Source organism: Cucurbita maxima, unplaced genomic scaffold (assembly GCF_002738345.1).
Source record: "Cucurbita maxima cultivar Rimu unplaced genomic scaffold, Cmax_1.0 Cma_Scf00001, whole genome shotgun sequence".
Taxonomy (NCBI): Eukaryota; Viridiplantae; Streptophyta; class Magnoliopsida; order Cucurbitales; family Cucurbitaceae; genus Cucurbita; species Cucurbita maxima.
Window position 1 is genome coordinate 5,992,697 of NW_019272017.1, and position 21,882 is coordinate 6,014,578.

General features: G+C 33.8%; 2 protein-coding genes and 1 long non-coding RNA gene across 6 annotated transcripts; 1 reads left to right on the forward strand and 2 right to left on the reverse strand.

The window, feature by feature from the left end:
- Positions 1-2,537: 2,537 nt before the first annotated feature.
- LOC111489535 lies at positions 2,538-4,292 on the reverse strand. Its single transcript, XR_002719397.1, has 2 exons — positions 3,815-4,292; positions 2,538-2,838 (listed from the first exon to the last, which is right to left on the reverse strand). It is a non-coding gene; the product is annotated as an uncharacterized LOC111489535 (long non-coding RNA).
- Positions 4,293-7,512: 3,220 nt separating this feature from the next.
- LOC111471675 (actin-related protein 5-like) lies at positions 7,513-12,889 on the forward strand. 2 transcript variants are annotated; one of them, XM_023117433.1, is made up of 12 exons: positions 7,513-7,810; positions 7,948-8,018; positions 8,289-8,413; positions 8,651-8,695; positions 9,444-9,546; positions 9,793-9,902; positions 10,418-10,527; positions 10,611-10,701; positions 10,788-11,228; positions 11,419-11,546; positions 11,770-12,112; positions 12,212-12,889. In XM_023117433.1, exons 1-12 carry the CDS (start codon positions 7,710-7,712, stop codon positions 12,704-12,706), a joined length of 2,163 nt encoding a protein of 720 aa, XP_022973201.1. In that variant the 5' UTR covers positions 7,513-7,709; the 3' UTR covers positions 12,707-12,889. The 2 variants fall into 2 exon arrangements, with proteins under 2 accessions (XP_022973201.1, XP_022973212.1); XM_023117444.1 differs by lacking the exons at positions 7,513-7,810; positions 7,948-8,018 and having other exon boundaries at positions 8,366-8,413; positions 9,439-9,546.
- Positions 12,890-13,024: 135 nt separating this feature from the next.
- On the reverse strand, positions 13,025-17,189 carry LOC111471832 (telomere repeat-binding protein 4-like). 3 transcript variants are annotated; one of them, XM_023117586.1, is made up of 10 exons: positions 17,100-17,189; positions 15,995-16,133; positions 15,086-15,908; positions 14,787-15,005; positions 14,628-14,684; positions 14,470-14,549; positions 14,093-14,337; positions 13,676-13,990; positions 13,525-13,588; positions 13,025-13,439 (listed from the first exon to the last, which is right to left on the reverse strand). In XM_023117586.1, exons 2-10 carry the CDS (start codon positions 16,073-16,075, stop codon positions 13,248-13,250), a joined length of 2,076 nt encoding a protein of 691 aa, XP_022973354.1. In that variant the 5' UTR covers positions 16,076-16,133; positions 17,100-17,189; the 3' UTR covers positions 13,025-13,247. The 3 variants fall into 3 exon arrangements, with proteins under 3 accessions (XP_022973354.1, XP_022973415.1, XP_022973294.1); XM_023117647.1 differs by lacking the exon at positions 17,100-17,189 and adding an exon at positions 16,767-17,061 and having other exon boundaries at positions 15,086-15,905; XM_023117526.1 differs by lacking the exon at positions 17,100-17,189 and adding an exon at positions 16,767-17,061.
- Positions 17,190-21,882: the final 4,693 nt, after the last annotated feature.

Below are 21,882 nucleotides of genomic sequence, written 5' to 3' on the forward strand. Positions count from 1 at the left end.
CATATAGGGATTAGGAGAGATGCAATGGGTATCCAATTCATGTTCTCCAGCAGCCATTTATTTGGTCAATCTCAATTAAACCCCACCTTTTACTTTTCTTTTTTTTTCAGCAATATTTTCGTTTGATCTAATACAAATGATTTTGGGGTAACTTGTTTTAAGAAGTTGGGACTAATGAATTTCTTATCCAACTTTAATTAATGCAGAGCCTGTTTTTCCTTTGCCTTGAACGTTGTCAAATTTGACGAATTTCAATACTTCCTTTTTCTTTTTTTCTCTAAATTCGAGTTTTTAGAATGAAACCCAGAAACCGATCCCTCTTCAGCTTCAGCTGCCTAAGCTGGCCTTGTTTTTGTGTGATTCAACCAACACAATCTCTCTCTCTCTAGAATCATAGAGAGAAGAACTCTGAGAATGACCCAGAACCAAAAACAGAGCAAACAGTAAAGAAAACCATAAGATCCAGAGAGGTATGAAGGATGAAGAAGAAGATGATGATAAAGAAATTGCATTTGATTAGAGAAAAACAATGGAAGTAGTTACAAAGACTAATGCTTGTCAGAAAGAACCCAGTAAGATTGATTACCCATCAGATTGAAACAAGGAACAAAATTTAAATTCCAAAAGAAAAAAGAACCTCAGAGATTTCAATACTACATCATGTAACTATTTACAAGTATATGAAAATCCCTCTCTAATCTCTCTTTCTCTCTCTCTAAGATCCGGATTTGCAATGTTTCTGGAAAACCCCATCTGGGTTTTGGCCACAACGGCCTCATTTTCAGGTCCCAAAACACAGAGGAGATAGAACATTGCACTTTTCTCCAAAAAAAAAAAAAAAAAAAAAAAAAAAAAGAAAAGAAAAGGACCCAAATGATTTGATCTGATCCGCGTTCTGGTTCTGGTTTTGATTCTGATTCTGATCTTTCTCGTAAAAAGGGTAACAGAAAACTCCCGATGATATCAGGAATCGCTGTAGTTATGCCAACAAATGAGCATGGTAACACAGCGCCTCATGATGTAAAATCGAGCCCTCTGTTCCTTCACCAATTTTGCACATTTTCTTGTAAAAGAACATCTCCTTTCAGAAGAATTTCTCATCAGAGGACACGAGGAGGAAGAAGATCGGCTTCTCGCCGGAGCTCCCTTCTTGGGCAGCTTCCATTTCTCCTCCATGTAAAACGGCGGCGGAACGGCGGCGGCAGCAGATGAGGAAATAGAAGCCATTTTTCAGTGAAGTGTGAAGTGTGAAGTGGGGTTAAGGAAAGGATTGAGCTTCGCAAAAATGGAAGGTTGTAGAGGGAGAATAAGAGCGGTTTGAAGAAAGAAAGTGGATTTATTTAGTTGAAGGAGAGGCTGCAGCGGTATTTATAAGGGGAAGGGGCCACAAAACAGGTTAAAAGAAGGGGGGGCGTGGCAGTGGGTATCACACCTGGTTTTCTTTCCCTTCCCCAACCAGAGATACGCCATTATAATATTCTTTGATTATAATATTTCCCCTTCCCTCAAATCCAAAGACCCAAATTAGCTAATACTTTTCAACACAGAGATTTGAAAGATGTCCACAATCTCATGGCAATCCCAAGTGAAATTTTTAGGAGAGAAACTGAAATGAAAAGGGTGGTGTTTGAGTCCAGTTAGTAAGAGAGGGAGGTCAGAGAGGGGCTGGTGGGGTCAGACAGGCATGGTGGTGGGGGCTGATCAATCAGAATTAGAAAAGTAAAGAGGGGGAATTGATGAAGAGTGACATATCAGAGGTTCGAATGATGAATCGAAAAAGATTTGGCATTTTGAGCTTTTTCTGTACAAGTAGAGAACCACAGAACCAGAGAGGGGGTAATGAGCCTGAGGATTCACCATCATGATTTTTCACTTCTTTCTCTCTCTCTCTCTCTTTTTTTTTTTTTCTCTACCATGCCTTTGCCTTTGCACATATTCATCAAACACAACAACCCCCTGATGTGATATGTCAAAGTCTCTTTGGTCCATCCTACGCAACATCTTCCCATTCCGATCTCTCTGCTACCCCCTCATTCTCATTCTACTTCTCTATCCACTTTCAAACCTTCCCACATTTTATCTCTCTGTAAGTTAGACTTCTTGTTCGAAGGTATACCAAACAACAGTTCACACAAACCATAAGTCTATAACTAAACATAAGCTAAGTTTGATGAACTCATACTTCTAACCTCATCGTAATCTCAAGATAAAAAAGTTAAGACTTCTCAGACACGTGAACTAGATAAATCTTAGAGAGTATGGAACTTGATCAAGGGAGTAGTTGGAAAAAATGTTCAAGCTTATCGGGATGTATTGAATTGTGTATCCAAGTCTCTTTCATGTCCCTGCGGCCACGATGGAGGAGTGTGAGTGTGAGTGCCTATTATTTGACTGAGGATAGTTCACGCGTTGACAATGTATTGAAAAATGCATAAGAAAAATGAAAAATGAAAGTAGAGTATACTTTATAGTAGTGGAAATCTTTTTTTATCAAAATGAAAATGCCCTCTTTAAAACAATTGACAACTAAAAGATAATTAGACTTTGAAGAAACTATATATTAAGACACGAATATACATGTCACGAGAATGGCTGACATTAATTTCTTACATTATGACAGAAAAACAGAGATTTTGAGTATACGATTAAAATATAAGAAAAGGGGATAAGCATGAAAATGATCAGTAGTCTCTCTTTGCTTTCTGTTCCCCTCTTTTGCTCATTGGATGAACAAGGAATCTTTGACTAACCATTTGAAGCATTTCCAGCTGCAAAAAGAAACGCTTGCAACTTCTAGCAGAAAGAGAGAAAAAAAAACGTATACTTCTGGCTCATTCTCTGCATGAAGAGTTAAAAGCAAGTAAATAATTAAAGAATTGAAAGAGCAATTATTAGGAGGTTATTGAAGGTTAGAGCTAATTGGGTTTGTTTAATTTCGCAATCCTTGCAAACAAAATGTTTTGGTATCATTTAGGACTTCAGATGTGAGAGATTTAGACAGAGCAAACATTGTAAACACCAGAGGGTTCATATTGCAATTGTCATATTACTTTAATTCAATCCAACAAACTTCTAAAAAAATGTGATACTTATTCAAAAAAAGAAGTCCTCGTTTTAGTGACCCAATTCATTATACACTATAAATGATACCTAGCACTTTCTTTGTACATTACATGAATGCTAATAAGAATAAAATAACTAAATTAGTACATTTTGCATATGCATGCATGGCCAACAATAATTTTAATGAGAAAATGTTAGGATTTTAATTTAAGTTCAGATTATAGAAACAAGGATTTTATTCCCCATGGGGTCAAGTCAAACCTTTCTCTCTCTGGCTGCCAAAAGCAAGAGCACATGATCCCATGTGTGTATGTAAATTTAATCTAAACCTTAAACTGATCTACAAGATTACCAACCCAACTAATTTCAGAAATCCCACTGACATAAGCAGGCAAAAATTGGTCACAGTCTCGGAACACAAGATTCTCGGGTAGAAACGAAATCAGCTAAAAGGCCATCAACTTCACCCCATCAGAGATAAGAAACAAAGCTAAAAGAAACTAATGAGATGGGTTTAATACAGAGCAAACCAATGTACTAAAACAGAGTAATCAAATTCCCAACAGTTGCCATTTCCATGGGGTTTCTCAATCTCAAAACATGTGCAATTTACTAGTTTTCTGGGTTGATCTTGGGTTAAATGCATATAGTCCACAAACAAATATTATCCAAACATTTTAGCCATAAACGATGGTTGAATGGAAAAGCAAAAAGGAAAAGGTTTAAAAAGGAGTTGTTTGGTACTACTAACCTCACCAGACAACTTCCCCAACAAGCAGAAGATATTGTTGTCCCTTCGATTGTCTTATAGGCATTTCGTCGAACACCTTGAGGACACCTTCTGTTTGACCCCCCGCAAATGATTGATTCTGATCATTGTTCGAGGACCCGAATCGTGGATTCCTAATTAAAACAATGGTCGGTTACTTGGGCCTCCAAGCTTTCACTTTCCCCCAAAAGACATGTTTCTTCCTGCTCAAACCTCAAATCCCGAACTACTGCCCTTCTTCAATGAACGGAGAAATGAAAGCACTGAAAGTGTAAGTAGCAACACAGCCCTTAACCAGTTCCCAAATTGTTCATTGATTTCAGATGCATGAATCCCACTTCCCCTCATATCATGATTCTCTTGGTCCTTCGCTTACCTAATTAGAATTCCAAACAAGGAAGGGATCAAACATCAATCAATTATAGTTTGAGTTAGGTTCACTTTAACTTATTTAAAAAAATAAAATTATTAGCGTGCATGTCATTACTATTATATGGAAAAAAAAATATTTAAAACATTTCATCTTAAAAATTTGCATATTGCAAATTTGGTAGAAAAGTGATTGAAATAAGAAAGAAAATTACCCTCCATCAAAGTTTAAAAAAATTACTTGATGAAAAGTACTTGTGTTTTCGGTTGCTTTCTCTTGAGGGCAGATTCTATAATTTTAAAAAATAAAAAATAAATCCGTTGGAAACAAAGATTTGTCACAGTAAAATCCAAGGTGGGAGATTAAAAAACAAAAAAAAAAAAAAAAAAAAAAAAAAAAAAAAAAAAAAAAAAAAAACAAAAAAAAAAGACAAGAAAATCCCGAAAGAAGATTTGAGTGCCGCCCAAAATTATGTCTCATTCTAACCGCATTCATCTCCTAATTATTCCTCTCTCCCTGATTATCATTATACAAATCACTCTCTCTCCCTTAATCCCTTTAAAATTAATTAATTTATTAGGTATAAAATTAAAGCCAAAGTCTAATATGATAATAAATTTTCAATTAACGCAATTTAATCTAAAAGATATAGATATACATCATTTAAAATCTTTGAAATAAACTTTATCCATCTAACTAAATAACATGTCAATTAATTAATCTCTATATATATAGAGAGAGAGGAAAAATCAATAAAAAAAGATTTGTAAAGATTATGATAATCTTTTTAAGAAGTTTTGAAACAAATAAAGGACTCAAATTCAATCATGCATTAATGATGATCTCACCAACTATCATAAGAAAATTCAAATAATTTGTGTGTGTGTGTGTTTTTTTTTAATGGGGAAATAAATAATAATTTAATTAAACTCATTAATTTTCATAAGGTCTTATAACAAATGAACTAAAAAAATCCACAGATTATGGCATGTTCATAGGTTGGGGAACAACAGTGCTCTTAGAACAAATTAATGAAAATATTATATATTTGTTTATCTTTGTTGTGCAGCTTTATTTTCTTTCATTTATTTCATGTTTTTATTTCAGAGACAATAATGCAAGTTGGACATAAAATATTTTTTTTAACAAAAGATTGATGGATGGCCATAAAGACATGCAAAAACGGAGAAAAAGGGTTTGTGGGCCTAAAATTGTATGTTTTTTAAATATAATTTAATAGTATATTGATAATAAGTTTTATTTTTATATATATATATAGTATTGATAATAATAGTTTATTAAAATTTAAAATTATTGTTAATTTTTATCAAAATTGGTATAATGATGTATTGATATATATGTATTTTATTTTTATTTAATTTCATTATTATTTATTTGTTTTTTTTATGATTTATTCTCCACTTAGTCTATTCATAACCATAAATCAATAACAATAATAATCATACATCACTAAACAAATACAATTTCTTATTTGTTATTGTAAAAATATTAACTTTGATCCACGATTCTCTCAAATTATTTCAATAAGGAAATTATAATCATTATTAAAAAAGAAAAAAAATAATAATTTTAGGGTTGAAATTGAAACACCCATTATAAAGAATAAGGGAGGCCCATAACGTCCTCACATTCTCTCGCTCTTTCATGTTGAGTTTTGAGACAAAAATACATGAACAAATTCGACAAAATCAAACCAGATAAAAAAAAAAAAAATAACAAAATATATATATATTAATGAAGCCATCACAACTATCTTCTAATAATCGACCAATGTGAATTTAAGCATCAGCATGTCTGTTTGTTGGTTAATTATTAACAACTTCATTTTTATTAAAAATAAATAAACTAGAAAGGAAAATGGATCAAATGGATCCTCGTTTATGTTTTATACATACAAATATTGGCAATCATATTGTAATAGAGCTCGAAAAAGAGAGGGCGGTGGAATGAAATGGTAACTGTGAAGATTGTGTTTTTCTCCTCACACATGCTCCCATGTGGATCTCCACGTTATGTTTTTTTTTTGAATTTCAACCGTCGCCGGAAACTTCCAAATCTCAGTCAAATTCCGACAAACAGAACCACAACCATTCCAAGGATTTGGATAACATGTTTTTTTTTTTTTTTTTTTTTTTTTTTTTTTTTTTTTTTTTTTTTTTTTTTTTTTTTTTTTTTTTTTTTTTTTTTTTTTTTTTTTTTTTTTTTTTTTTTTTTTTTTTTTTTGTATGCGAATGTGGATAAGACGCAAATGTATATTTTTTTTGGAAAAATTATATAAAATTAATAAATAAAATCTTACATTCTTTTAATAGTATTATATTTGTGTACTGATTTTTTTAAATAATATAATAGAAATGTGGTTTCACCCTTTGTATTCTTATCGAAGCTATTAGATGTGTGAAAATATTGATGAAATGTTGAAATGTTGATTATTATATATTTTTAAATAATCTTTAAAAATTTAATAGAAAGTAAATTTAAAACTAACATTTTAACCGTCTTTTTCACTATTTTATATATATAGAGAGGCAATGAAATTGAAATTTTGATAATCTTTAAATTAACTTATAATAAATTTTACAAAACACACAAATACATTTAACGTCTGTAAAATAAAATTTACTCTAAATGGAGTTTAGGGCATAATTATCTAAACTATAAAATCATATATTTAAATTTTCACGCCTATTTATTATTCCACGCGTTATTAAAAAAATAAAAATAAAAACAAGAAAACCTTAATGGGCCTTGTCTTCTTCCGGTGGGAAGTTTATATTTAAGCCCATCAAAATGGCCCAATGTGAATGGCCCTATAGCTATTTGCTCGTCGTTAGAAGTACTCCCCACTAAAGGTGATTTATGCTTGGAAGCGATTTATAAGTGTTTTGTACGGAAGCACTTTCACAAGTATCTTTTTCTGATGGCCATATCCATCGTAAATGGTATTGTCTTTTTGGACTTTCTCTTTCGTACTCTTTCTCAAGGTTTTAAAACGCTTCTTTTAGGAAAAAGTTCTCACACCTTTATAAATAATATTTTGTTCTTCCCCCTAACCTAACCAACGTAGGATATCACACTTTTAATTTGATTAGTTCGATAATTACGGAATTAAAATTAACCTATCAACTTCTAAAATTGTGATCACTTCATGCAATCTTATAAACATCCAAATTTGATACTGTACTAAATAAAACTTTAAATTTTCATTAAAAAAAAAATCAAATTAAACCATTAATTAGCGAAAGTTAATATAATTGATTCCATAATTTTTAGTTTTCATATCGGATCAACAGACCGGTTCAACTAAACTGCCCATTTCCATTCCATCTTGCCCGTGCTGCCGCGCCTTCACTTTGCTTTCCAACAACCAAAAGATCATTCCGCGTCGTCTTTGTCCTTCTCCAGCTCGCTGCAAGTTAGGGCAAAGAAGAAGCAAGCTTCCCCTCACTCCCAATATTTTCTGTTTCAGCTTCTCGACTCGTAGACATGCCATTCGTATCGGAAATACAGAGACAATCTGATTTCAATCACTTTCCCTCCACCACTCCCATCGTTATCGACAATGGCGCCTCCTCTTTTCGCATTGGGTATCTCCATTTTTCTGGCTTCAACTCTTCCAATAAGCAGCACGAGAACGAACTTTCATTTATTTTTACGTTCATATAAACTGTGTTCTGTTTTTTTCCTTGAATTTAGTTCTCTTTCCTGTGTTTGATTCTTCCAGATGGGCAGGAGAGTCCGACCCTCGCGTTATTTTCAGGAATATTGTCCAGAGACCTCGCCACAAAGCCACTGGTATCCCTACTTTTCATCAGTTAATATGTTGGTTTCTTTGGTTGTTTAGTAAGGCTCAGGAGTAGCTTCTTTCTTCGAAAAATTCACACTTCCGAAGTAGAATGAAGAAAGAATTGTTGATGGATATTAACAATTGGGGCTTAGTTTTGCATTCACTCGAGTTCTCTGAAAAATTGTGACCCTCCGCTTCTGCGGAAATTATCTTGTTCTTTAAGCTTTGTAAGATTATTAATTGAAGCGTAATCTGTTGTTCTTCTTTTTGCAATTCAGGTGAAACGGTTACTATAGTTGGAGACCATGATCCGTCTTTGATGAAATATTTTGATTGCACACGTTCAGGTCATCGCTCTGCTTTTGATGGCAACGTTGTTTATCAGTTTGAAATTATGGAATACGTAAGTTGAATTATTGTTTTATCTTTTGCCACTTTCAATTTGGACCTACACATGTGAACTAAAAACATTGTCTGAACTTAATTTTATTGAAACTCGGAGATAATCATATGTGGGCAATAAAGCTAACGCATGCATATTAGAAGAATGAATATAGGTGTCGCTGCATACCTATGTGTACTTATACGAACTTGGAGAATATAAAGTTGTAGCTTGTTAATAATTCCTTGCATATATTAGGTTCTTGACTTTGGATTTGATCGGCTTGGAGCAACTGGACCAGAGGTAATTGTGCAAACATTAAGTTTCAACCTTTTTTTGGTACCTTGTTCTGTCGTTCCTCATTGCCTTCTCTCTCCCTTTCTTGTTTGTAATGCTTGCTGTCTCGCATAATCCTACTATTTTGGTAGACTCTTGGCATATCTTCAGTTCCTACCTTGAACATATATGATGATGGAGTAAGCTATCCTGGATCCTCCACTTCAGGAAAAGACTGTTTGTTACGGCACATTGGTTTTGTGCGCTTTGGAATATTTGGTTGGAAAAAAAAGAGGAAAAAACGTTGGGTTTAGATAGGACTTGCTTCGTGGGAAGGGATTTGAGGTTTGGTGTATTTAGCATATCTCCTCTCTTTGGGTGCATAATTCGAAACTTCCTTTCGGAAAATAAATTATTTATTTTTGCAATTACCAACAACAATGGGGCTCCTTATAGCAGCTTCAGATGTCATATGTGGTGAATGAATGTTGTGATTCACTTTCTCATTCGGATGTATAATTATGTATAGTTTAGACATTAATGATACTATAGAATATGACTTAGACTTGGTGATGTTGGTAGTATTTATAACTCAACAGCTGTTATTCTTGTTTTTTTACTACTTGTTTAACACTCCAAATCTTTTTCTTCCTTTCTTTTTCTAATTTGAAGAACTTTTTTTCATACGGTTTCAAATAATGCCACTTTACTTTCCCCCCACCTTTTTCTTAAACAAAGTTCTTAATTTAATTATGTTCCTTTGAGTGCAGAACAGATTGATCACCCTGTCCTGATTACAGAATGTGTCTGCAATCCAGTTCAATCTCGTAGTAAAATGGCAGAGCTTTTATTTGAGACCTATGGAGTTCCTTCAATAGGTATGGTTCTTGTTCATCTTGTTGAATTTACTATGTTCTCTAATGATCGGTCACCATAATTTTACCTAAGTAATGTTTTCAAGCTCTTTTCTGTGGCAGTCCTTTTCCGCTGGGTTACAGATTAAGACTTAATATTTTATGTTTGGCTTGTACCTCTAAACATAACCTATAATTAAATTTACTTATAGTGTTTGGTTCTACTTCTTTGACATTAATTTTTCCTTTCCCCTTGTAACTTTATTACAGCATATGGTGTCGATGCAGCATTCAGCTATATGTACAACCAACAACTTGGGATATGCGATAAAGATGGCCTTGCTATTTGCCCTGGATTTACTGCTAGCCATGTTATTCCGGTTTGCTTTAGTCTTTCATCCTCTTACTATTTCATAGAGCTTATCAATTCATTGTTATATTGTTCTTGTAAAATAACCCGCACCCCCCTCCTCAGGGTCAACAAGGGTCAAATATGTTGGCCGTCACTGTGTATGAGGTCTCTTGCTTGTGATGCATCAAGCTATTGATCTTTCTGACTTATCAATGTTTGAGTTGGTATCAAATCGTTTTTAGTCAATATGAACTTTCTTGCTTATGATGCAAGTGTGTACTGCTGTTGATCTTTCCGTCTATATCAATGTTTGAGTTGGTGTTCATAAAGCTTTTTGTCTTTTGGATTTTCTTTTCTTCAACGTTTATGCATTGTTATAATTTTGTCAATTTGAGGTTGAGTGTTTGAAGCTCCAAACTTTGATGGTTCTAGTTGTACTATTCATGCATATATTTTATAATTGACTATTGAGTGAACTGCCTCTAGCACACTTGATTTTAATGGAGAGTCTATGATAGTTGTAAACGTGATCTTTATTATCAGTTCATCGATGGGGAGCCCCTTTATAAAGGATGCTGCAGAACCAATATTGGTGGATATCATGTGACTGATTCTCTGAAGCAACTTCTTTCACTCAAATATCCTCATCACATGTAAGTAGAATTCATTTCACATATTTAGCGTGTGTGAAGTCGGCAAAAAAGAAAAAAATTCATAATTTTAGTTCATGCAAAAGGACCCAGTTCACGTGGGAGAAGGTTGAAGATCTGAAGATGGAGCATTGCTATATAGCTTCAGATTATGCATCTGAGGCTCAATTGTTTCAGGTAGCCTTCTTGGCTTTAATATTATCGTTATCATCATCGTGTGTATCCATCTCTTCATTCAGTTTGAACCCTATATCTATGAACAGAGAGGGACCAAGGAAGTAGAAGAGAAAACTAGGTGCTGGCAACTCCCATGGATTCCACCACCTACCGAAGAGCCTCCTTCAGAAGAAGAGATCGCAAGAAAGGCCGCAATTAAGGAGAAACAAGGTCAACGATTGAGAGAAATGGCTGAAGCAAAAAGATCTTCAAGGATCAATGAGCTTGAAAATGAAGTGCGTGGTTTGGAGTTTCTCTTGCATCAGCTTGTGCAAGTGTCCGAGGTTGATATTCCATCCTTCTTGTCAGAGACTGGGTACGTCTCTAAGCAGGAAATTGAATCTGCTCTGACCAAAACAACACAATCTTTGCGGAAAGCAAAGGGTGAACGCAAGGATGATCAAGCGGAAACTGAGTATCATACAGATGCTACAAATGAAAAGTTTCATCTTATCAATGTCCCTGATGACGTGTTGTCACCTGAACAGGTAAAATAAGGCTGTATATGAATGATAAACACCTGAATGTTATAAATATTGATTCTTTTTTGTTGTTCAGCGCTGCCATACATTGTCTAAATATGATCGTTACGAGGATCCAAATGATATTAGTGCATTTCTTCATAAATGCTTCTCTTGTATTATTATTGAAATTCATGCAGTTTGAGTTTCTTGGCAGATCAAAGAGAAAAGAAGGCAACTGTTTCTCAAAACCACATCTGAAGGGCGGCAGCGAGCCAAGCAGAAACGTTATGAAGAAGAGTTAGAAAGAGAAAGGAGAAGCCAGCTGGATGAAGAAAGAAGAATGTATACACACAATCTCTTCCTACCTTGCTTGCTGGAAGTTATCCATTATATATATACATATATATTGTATGAAACTGAGCTTTCATTTAGAGAAATTAGAGAAATGAAAGAATGCACAAGGGTGGAAGTTACCATCGTTCATTTGAATGGTTCATTATACTGGATTTCTGTGCATTGATTTTTTAATATGCTTGTTTTCCCCTTTCTATTTCTTCCTTTGTAGGGAGAACCCTGAGCTTTACTTAGAGGAACTGTATGTCAAATACAAGGAGCTGTCTGAAAAAGTGGAGCAGCGAAAACGAATCAAGACTAATGGAGGCCATACAAATGGGAATAATTTATCTGGAGGAGTAGGACGTGGTGAGAGACTGAATGCTGCCCAGAGGGAGAGGATGCGACTTTTAACAACAGCAGCCTTTGATCGTGGGAAGGGTGAGGACACCTTTGGTGCAAGAGATGAAGATTGGCAGCTTTATAAACTTATGAGCAAAGATAACAATGATGATGACGATGAAGGCCCAGATGAGGATGAAGCTGAATTGGTTCGTTTATCCTCTAGGCTCCAGGTCAGTCCCAACTTAGTCTGCTTTACCTATTTACTGATTTCAAGACCTTGGTCTTTAGTTGCTGAGATATTAAGTGTAATGCCTTGCTACTGTAATCAGGACATAGATCCCACCTTTGTTCTGAAGTCAGATGTTCAACCAACTGAAGTGCCAAAATTTCGTCCACTTACCAAGGAAGACTTCCAGATTGTTATGGGGGTTGAAAGGTTTCGATGCCCTGAAATTCTATTTCATCCCAACTGGATTGGAGTTGACCAGACAGGATTAGATGAAATGACTGGTGTCTCATTACGAAGATTGCCATCGTACAGTGATGATATAGCAGAAAGATTAACCAATTCAGTTCTTATTACAGGAGGAAGTTGCCTTTTTCCTGGCATGAGGGAACGCTTAGAAGCTGGAATTCGGATGATCAGGCCATGCGGGTCGCCTATTAGGGTGGTCAGAGCATTGGATCCAGTTCTCGATGCATGGCGGGGGGCTTCTGTTTATGCTGCTGCTTCACAATTCACAACACAGACTTTCAGTAGGATGGATTATTATGAGAAGGGCGAGGATTGGCTCCGCAGATACCAATTACGGTACTCACTTTAGTTAAGTTTAAGTTCGTTGATGGCTGCTGTATCCTTGACAATCCATGTTTAGTAGATGTATACTACTTCCTACCCCATGATCTGACATGCTTTGCATATAATGTCGATAATCAATCCATTTGCTCCTGGACTTCCATCAGCCGTGTATTTATTTTTAATTTTTAGGTGAACGTTTCATTTTCCACTCTTGGTACTTCACTGATTGTGCAAGTTAAAGTCCATTCATCAAAGCATTTTCATATTTAGCTACAAAACTTCAAGTATAGGAATTTAATGACACTGATAGACTACAATAAAACTGAATACATTGAATGTCTAATAAACACAGAAAGAATTCTGTTAGAATTTTATTATTACAAGAATCATATTTACAAATGACAACTCTTCCCAAATGGGACAGCTAAACAATGAATCTAAGTGTGAAATACAAGAAATTAAAATCATGCTTACAATTTGTCTTCCTTGATTGATTACAGCAAAGTGTCAAATGTAGCTACTATTCCTTTTTACATTATATGGCAAATTTCTTTTAGACGGCAAGCCTAACTGCTGGAGCCCTCAATGGCCTTCACAACTCCAGCTTGATGAAGCTTGCCGCTGTGTTGCTTTGCCTGATGTTGCGACCAGTAAGCATGTGCAGCCAGCACTCGATCCAGGAGTTCTTGTGGGACAGGCTCGCCCCTTCTCTGCTGAGGTGATATTTTTGCCGTGTGAACCAAGGTTTTCCATTTATCCTGCAACACATCCTCATCAGGTTAAAATTTTATTTCAACAGTAGTAATGGGTCACACTAACATGTTTAGGAGACCGGAACCCCACCTTCAAATCTACGTAAGTTCGGTGATCTGCATTTTCAAATGCTCGGAATTTAACATCCCGCCACCTGCAAAAAGGAAACACATAGTTTGAATCGGTTTAAACTCATGCCTTGCGGTGAGGTTGATTGTGTTGTTAGAAAGCATTGGCAAACCTTCCAGTTCCTAGCTCCTCAATGGCCTGAACCAGTGCTTCTACTTCTGAAACGGAGAAGGGTCTCCTCGTTCGACGCTGTACAGCTTCTGAACGCTTAGATTTTGGATTCAAGGGAACTACGGCTAATGCTTCCATAGTCATGTCTGGAACAGGAACCAAAGCTTTGCAATCTTGTAAAGAATTGTCAGGTAACTTGTCAATGCTGGTAGTAATCAGTTCATGTCTATTTTCATCTTGGTTTTGAGGGTTGGTCAATATAGTATTAGGAAAGGCGGCATCTAGTATTCCCGAGCTCGAAGGATTTACAGGTGAGCTGTAAAGAAATTGACACAGAATGAAAAATTTTAGGTACTCCGAAATCTTAAGATGGGACGAAACAATAACCTAGTTGTATGTTTGAATGTAATGGTAATACCTGGGTAGAAGTTCAGTCATGTCACATGCTAATATCTGAGGGGGATCTTCAGAACACAAAGGCAGAGTAATATTATGCACAAGATTTGGCTCCAGAGTGAAACCAACGGAATCCAAGTTATCTTTACAAGAAAGTCCTGTCTGCAACAGGGTTCTGTTGTCATCTCTAACCTTATTCCCGTGAACGAGAACCCCAACGCGTAATCCATCCTTGAGAATAGCAGTTACTGCCTCAAGTACTATCTTCTGGAGAAAGTTACAGAACTTATATTAGTTTGATATACAAATGGATGGCTTCTTGGCACTTTAATTGACAGAGAGTTGTTACATTGTGTTTATTAGTTCAAAAGAGATCAGGTGAACTGCACTTTATTTTACCTTCAGCGACCCAACAGTTGCGTTTTCTGGGATATCTATGAATAGCTCTGGCACCTTGAATGATCTAATGCTAAATTTTACTGTTGAACAATCAAGCAGAGCATATGATGAGAAACCAAGTTACCAGATGATGTTAAGATGCAAGGGATCGTTCATACCATGAGCATCTTTGGAGTGGAAGGATGCTTGTTGACCTGATGATGTTGACACACTTGCTGCACATGTAGAGGAAATTTATTGAGATTACTGGGGTACAGAAATGTAGTTTTACTGGTCCTAAATGGACTCTAAATTCAAGCAACAAGTTAGCTATGGACCTCCGTGCAATATTGCAGCTAATCCAGACTTATCGACGTTGACGCTCTTTTCGGGAGAGTTGGTTACGCTTTCACTGCTCATTCCTCCATCAGAATTCACTATGGAGCTTCGGTAGACAAATCTTTTCCTTTTGTAAAGATTATCACCCTGGTATCTCTCACTGTTGAAATACAGCTTCCTCTTGCGAAAAGGGTTTCGTGCTTCTTCGTCTATAGATTCTGATACAAAAGCAAATCAAAAGTTACAAACAGATTTCATAACGAGCGAACTACGACAAAAACTCAGAAAATGAACTCACCAGATCTAGGAACCTCACAGTCCTTCAGCTTTGGAGCTGCTTTCCAGTGTTTGGAATTCAGTAATTTCCTTATTCGTTGGCCTGCAATTCGTGAAGGAGGTCGAAACGAGTTCGAGTGGATGCTAGATTTATTGGACCTAAATTTTTCATCTTCATCTCTACTTGCTAACTTAAAGTAATTCCTATATCTGGAAAACGAACTACGAATGGCATCGGTCGACAAGGGCAATTTAGTCTTGAAGCTTGAATTGGCTGAAGTTGGTGATTTCCTATGGGACTTGTTCAGATCCTTAGAATTGTGGGAATCAGCCATATTTGGAAACCCAATTCCAAATCCCTTAGCCTCGTGTGCTTCTTCATTTACAATCTTCACACCAGTTTCAGTTGATTCTACAAAATCAGGGGAGCCTTCCTCTGGTTTAGCGCGATAATCTTCGAACTCCGTCTTGCGAATCACAGGCTTAACATCGCCACAGGCCTCATCTGAGCTATTAGAATTTACGACTACTGAAGTACAATCCAAAACAGTATCATTATCTACATATTGGAGTTTCTTCAGATTTTGTTTCTGATCAGTGTTGTCTAAACCAAGATCACAGCTTTGACTGCTACCACCATCACAGCATTCCACCATGAAAGCTCTCTCCTCATTCGACCGTTCTTCCTTGACGACGTTTGTGCCGTTCACCGAGTGATCTCCATCAGACGTATTGCTACATGCCGTGCTCTTGCCATCCTGCAGAAGCTTCCCTGCTAAAGAAGCCAGTAGTTCAATTGCGCAGATCTGGCCGTCCTCGAAATCGTTCTTTTGATGAACCCTCTTCTAGAATGAAGGAGGACAAGATTTAAGTGGCAATTCAACAAATCAGAGAGTTGTAGAAAGAGATCTGAAGATGCAATTTTACTCACCCTAAGAGATCTTGGACCTCTCGGGACGGTCCAGTCCGAAAAGCTACTGAATCTGTTATCCAGTCTCTTCTTCATCACCATGTCTTAGGCATTCATTGTGATTAAAACTCATCAAACACAGAGAGATTCGCCAGTTTCACTGCCAATCATCAAAACAACAGACCAAAATCATTCAAATTTGAAATTTCAGATTTAGCAAAAACTTCGGATTGGGACGAAAATGTTGCACTTAAATTCATAACGACAGCAAGAAAAAAAATAAAACAGATTTAGAAATCGAAGAACATTCAAAATTTCAATGTCACAAACTTAGAGAACTGGAAATCTGGAGCAAAGAGATCGAAATTTCAAACAGAGATTAAAGAAATGAAACAAATAAGCAAAATTCAGAATTCGGAATCAAAACCCAATTCCAAAACCACGAAATGAAAACATCCGATTCATAAGTTGCTTGCTTCAAGAACATACAACCAAACAGAGAGCATCGGATCAACCCAAATTAAACCAATTTCAGAGAATTCAACTTCGAGAAGAAAGTCAAATCCACAGGATCCGATCTTAAACCCATCATAGCTTCCCAACTTCAGACTATTTCTGAAGAACCATAAATCCAACAGAAATGACACAGAACAAAACCCATGGAATAAACACCAGAATTCATACAGATTCCCATATTTTGCGAGAACCGAACAACCCGAAGAACACGAACCAAAAAACAAAATCTAAATTCCGATATTCTCTGCGCAAACCGGAAAATAAAAAAGAAACTCACCGGTAGAAGGAGGATCCAAATAATTAATTCCAACCCAAGATCCAAGTTCGAGCTCAGATTTCAAAAAAGAAGGTAAGAAGAAGGTAAGAATAAGAATGCAGCAAAATTAGAGGAAATTGAAAGAGGAGATCCAGAATCCATTGTAGGAAGAAGGAAAGAGATCCATGAAATTCCGAAGAAGAAAATTCAAAGATGAAAACGAGAAATGATTTCAGCGGGTAAAAAAACTGAAGAGGAGAAAAACCCCGTTTCTTAATTGTTCAAAATTAAAAAAAAAAAAAAGAAAAAGAAAGAAAAGAACCAGGAACATTAACTCTCTCTAAAACCTCTTACAGCATATATCCTCAAATGTTTGACCACGAAACCGGAACATCCGGTGCCCATCCATCGTCCTCACCGGCTATATCCAGTTAAACCCACCAAAACCCTTTTCTTTTCTTTTCTATTCTTTTCTTTTCCCCGAGAGGCTGCTTCTTAACGTAATAACTCCCACTTCCTCCAATTACCTTTTGACATGTGGCACCCTCCCTTCCCTATACGCAACTTCCTTAAAAAACTTTTCCCCAACCAAAATAATTAATTAAACATTTAAATATTTTACAATCAAAATCCAATTTTTTTCATAATACAACTCCATTGTTTCAAGTAAAATTAAATTTTATAATTTTTTTTGTTATATTAATCGGATTTTTAAACATATAATTAAAGAAACAAAGTCATGAGTAATTGGAGGGACTACTCATGAAAATAAGATCGATTAGAAGATGTGCATCCTCTTGTCACCTTCAAGGTTGAGTGTGGAATTTGGTGGACCTAATCTTTAAATAATAATTATGTTCATAATTTTATTTTAGGGGGAGATTAGAATAAATAAATAAATAAATAAATAAAAAAATAAAAAAGAGAGATAATTTAAGAAAATTTGAAAATTTTGTGGTGAAGGGAGAGGGCATAAGAGTATGGAGAATCGAGTGGACCAAAGTGGTTTGCGGATATCCTATTAATTTTCTTAAACTTAATAAATAAATAAATAAAGGTTGAAAAATTAAATTAAAAAGAAAAAGAAAATAGGAATTTGCATTATCCGTGTGGGACACGTCTCGTCCAGACAGGTGGATAGATAAAGCGCCCTTTACTATACGCCAATTCTTATTTTATTGGATCACACCCTTAGTCTCTCTCCACGTGTTCTTGTGGGCCCCACATGCAATTCTCATCCACCCGGTTATACGGGTCGGGTTTCCACACAATTTGGAATATATTTTCAATCTTATCTTCTTTTTGTGGGTCACTATTTTGAAGGTTGCGTTTTTAGTTTGATGTTTTCATTTTTTTTTAAATACTAAAAAGGTAGAAACACATAAATAATTATTATTATATAAAAGTTATATCAACAATATTTTATATTTAATTGTTTTAAGAAAAATTCTAATAACGTGAACACTTAAAATTTATTGAAAAAGAGTTTGAAATGCCTACTTTACCTTTTATATATATATATATATGATATAACTTACTTTTTTATTAAAAAAAAGACAATAAATATTGAATGACATTAATGTTTCTATCCATATGTTTCTTAAATTGACATTGACATTTTAATTAACATCACGGTGTAAATATGATGGTTAGAATTTAAAAGGTTAAATTAATTATTAGAAAAAAAAAACTTTAAAATAATGGATAAAAATGTGTACTTATTATAGAGTAGTACTTTTAGGTCATTTCCATTAATATAGGACTATAAATATCTCATTAATTAATTCTGTGTTCTAAAAAGGTTGATATAAATATTTTATAACTATATTCAGTGTCTTCTTTATATGAAAATTATTATTATTGACAAAAATTAACTTTAATGAATAAATTAAAATTAGATAAAAATGGAATAATTGAAAGTATATAAAATAAAATACAATGAATTTAAAAAATATAGGACTCAAAATAATATTTTAATCGATAAAAAACCATGTTACGGCTTATGATCTATGATTGGCCCAATAATTGAATTTGAATGGGTAAAGAATCTTGAATTAAAAAATATTTTCTAGTGTATCTTATTAATTATTTGTTTAGAGCCTTAAACTTGTATGTTTGAATCCCTCAAATATAACATTAAAATCTTCGAATTTTGCTTTACAAAGGGTATTTTAGGTATATTATTTAATTTCAACCCTACATTTAACAAAAAGTTTTTTTTGTTTTTTTTTTTTTTTAAAAAAAATGGCATGTGGACTTCTAGCTCGAGCCACATGTATCTAGTTTTTAGTATGAAATACCTAAGATATCTATTAAATGCAATATAATAATTTAATTTAATTTAATTTGATCGTGACTAATTTTTTAAAATTATAATTTTATACCAAATTAAATCATTTTAATTATAAAAGTTAAAAATCTAGAATAAAATATAAAATCGGATTATAGTTTAGTCGAATAATATTAATATTAGTATTAACTTTTATAAATAATTACATTAATTTCTTTCTGAAATAAGTAAAATCCATATGTATTAGAATACAACATGAGAAAAAGAAACGGGGTAGCATCAACAACGTTAGTCATATGAAACTATATATTAATATCATCTTACTTTTAATCTCAAACTAATTTAAGTTTCAACCGTTAAACAATCCACTTAAATTTAGTTCCATAATTATTTTCAAAATAAATATACGGATGGTCGTGTGACCATAATTTTTCAGTACCAAAAGAAATATTCATTAACTAATTTTATTGATGTTATCGTGAGCATAACTTAACTGATTAAGACCTTCATAATTCATTATACTAATTGTTCTTAAATTGTAGTTTATAAGATTGCATGACTAATTTGCTTTCGGGCTACTTTGATTGAGTGCTATTTAAAGAGCATCGGATGAAAGAAAAAGAAAATGAATAACGAGATCGAAAACAAAATGAGGCGTTTATAAACTCTCGTAAATTTGTTTTTAATTTCTTCAAAAGAGCTCAGACAAATAGAGATTGGTCCAAGTTGGAAGGATGTTGGAGTCGTAAGATAGAACGAAAATGATGGTTGCTTGAATGAGAGAAAAAGGAGGAGAGAGAGGGAATGTGAAAAAATAAAAAGAGAAAAATGGGAATATGGAGATGTGAAAGACATGAGAGAGAGATCCAAAGGGGAAAAAAAGAGATATTTAAAAAGGGGAAGAGGATGGATAGGGTTAAAGTGCATGTGATTGCTTGTGAATACAGTTATAGACCTAACCTTTATTTTATTTTATTTTATTATTATTTAAATTTATAATTATAATTATAAAAATTAAAATTTTTAAAAACAGCTGCACAAAAAAGGTGGGGTGGTTGCCTGTCCAATACTCCAACTCAAAACAATACCAAATTCCCAAAAAAAAAAAAAAAAAAAAAAATGACAATTATTGAGTTATGGATCCATTTTGGTAACTTTTATTATTTCAAACTTGTCTTATATGACCTATTTAAACATGTTTGTAATTGGAATCAAATTATAAAATTACCCTTTAATTATAGAAGTTATTAATTTTTTATTATTTCCAAATTTCTTTAAAACTAATAACAAAAAATTGACCACTTAATATTACCCTCTATTTTATCTTAAAATATATAAATAATCAAATTTTATCTATTAATTATCGCATCAATTTACATAAATGATGTCAATTTAAAAAAGTGTGGAATAAATTAAGATCTTTCAGAATGGACGGTTGGGATGCAATATGATTGTTTGAAAATTAAAAGATTAAAAAACAAGAGTGGTGCGAGTATTAAATAAATTAATGATTTAATTACAAGATCCATCAACGAGATTTGTCGGTTGCATATATTTTATATATATATATATAAAAAACCCCTAAAACTGATCATTATAATTATTTTTTTAATTAAAGTCAGAGATAATTTTATATTTATAATGATACAAATTACCACTTACCATTGTCCATAATCATTACTTTTTAATCTAAAAATTAATTACTTTATCAAAAGGTGTATTACAAAATATTTAAAATTATTAAATTGGAGCGGTTGAGCAACATACTTTCAACTTTATAATTTGTAATTTGTAGAAAAATACATGCATATTAGAAGTTTCATTAAATATGAATTTTGTGCAATATCCAAATAATAGTATTATTAATACTTTATTCACTCCACGTCACCTTCGTCTACATTTTATTATCCAAACTACTTGTTGTTCACTAGTCTTTGCTTTGCAATCATGGTAGTTTATTGATCATCTCAGCCGTTGATTCGATTTTCACTCCCAAACTTAGCTTTTTATTATTTTTTTATTTTTTATTTTTTATTTTTATTTTTATTTTTATCATCAATGATGGTACTTATTTGTAACGATTTGAAAAAGAAAGAAAAAGTTAGAGCGGTTCTAACTTTGCCAGAAATCTCGTCATTTCTAGCGAGGGAAGCCACGAGATACCCACACAATTGAGTCGCACCTTCTCTCTTTAAAAACCACTCTCTAACACCCACTTTGCCCATTCAACAACTTTTTCCATCTGAAAACATGTAGAGGTATTCATGTATGGTTGACGACGACATTGCAATGAAAGACAATGACACATATATAGGGTAGTCTTATTTAGTTTCGTAGATCTTAAGTTAATATATAACATTGCTATTTTTGTATTTATTTTAATATTTCCTTTGCATTGTTTTAACATTTTTTTTCTTAAATAGGTAAATTTAGGACAGTGTGTTGTTTTTAAATGAATATTTCCACACTAAATGTTACGTCATGCATATGATAGCGACGGTAGGTTAGTAATATTATTGTAAAAAAAACCTCCTCCATTCGCTCTACCATGCTATTGCCGATAACAAAAGTTTTTCAAACCTCTTTATTTCCTTTCAATTTTCACCTTTTTCACTCCGTCCTCTTCAACCATTATCGGTTCTGACAATAGAATTCTATACCTACTATTGTTCCGAAATGAGTTGATTTTGAAATAATTTGCAATATTAAACTGTTTTTAATAGTAATTAAGAGGATATTAAGACGATAATTAAACTTTGTACATACAGTTGTAGTGGATATGGATGGGAGGGGAAGACAAATAACTTAAAAGGCCCAATTTCAGATACTTCATTTAATCATTATTTT

What these genes read in the sequence shown, in the direction of transcription:
- LOC111471675 (XM_023117433.1), top strand. Translation starts at nt 7,710, where the DNA reads ATGCCATTCGTATCGGAAATACAGAGACAATCTGATTTCAATCACTTT. An exon ending in ACCTCGCCACAAAGCCACTG is followed by an intron (nt 8,019 to 8,288) that starts GTATCCCTACTT and finishes TTTGCAATTCAG; the next exon opens with GTGAAACGGTTACTATAGTT. An exon ending in CTATGGAGTTCCTTCAATAG is followed by an intron (nt 9,547 to 9,792) that starts GTATGGTTCTTG and finishes ACTTTATTACAG; the next exon opens with CATATGGTGTCGATGCAGCA.
- LOC111471832 (XM_023117586.1), bottom strand. Translation starts at nt 16,075, where the DNA reads ATGGTGATGAAGAAGAGACTGGATAACAGATTCAGTAGCTTTTCGGAC. An exon ending in GAGGTCCAAGATCTCTTAGG is followed by an intron (nt 15,909 to 15,994) that starts GTGAGTAAAATT and finishes CCTTCATTCTAG; the next exon opens with AAGAGGGTTCATCAAAAGAA. An exon ending in CCACTCCAAAGATGCTCATG is followed by an intron (nt 14,550 to 14,627) that starts GTATGAACGATC and finishes ATTGTTCAACAG; the next exon opens with TAAAATTTAGCATTAGATCA.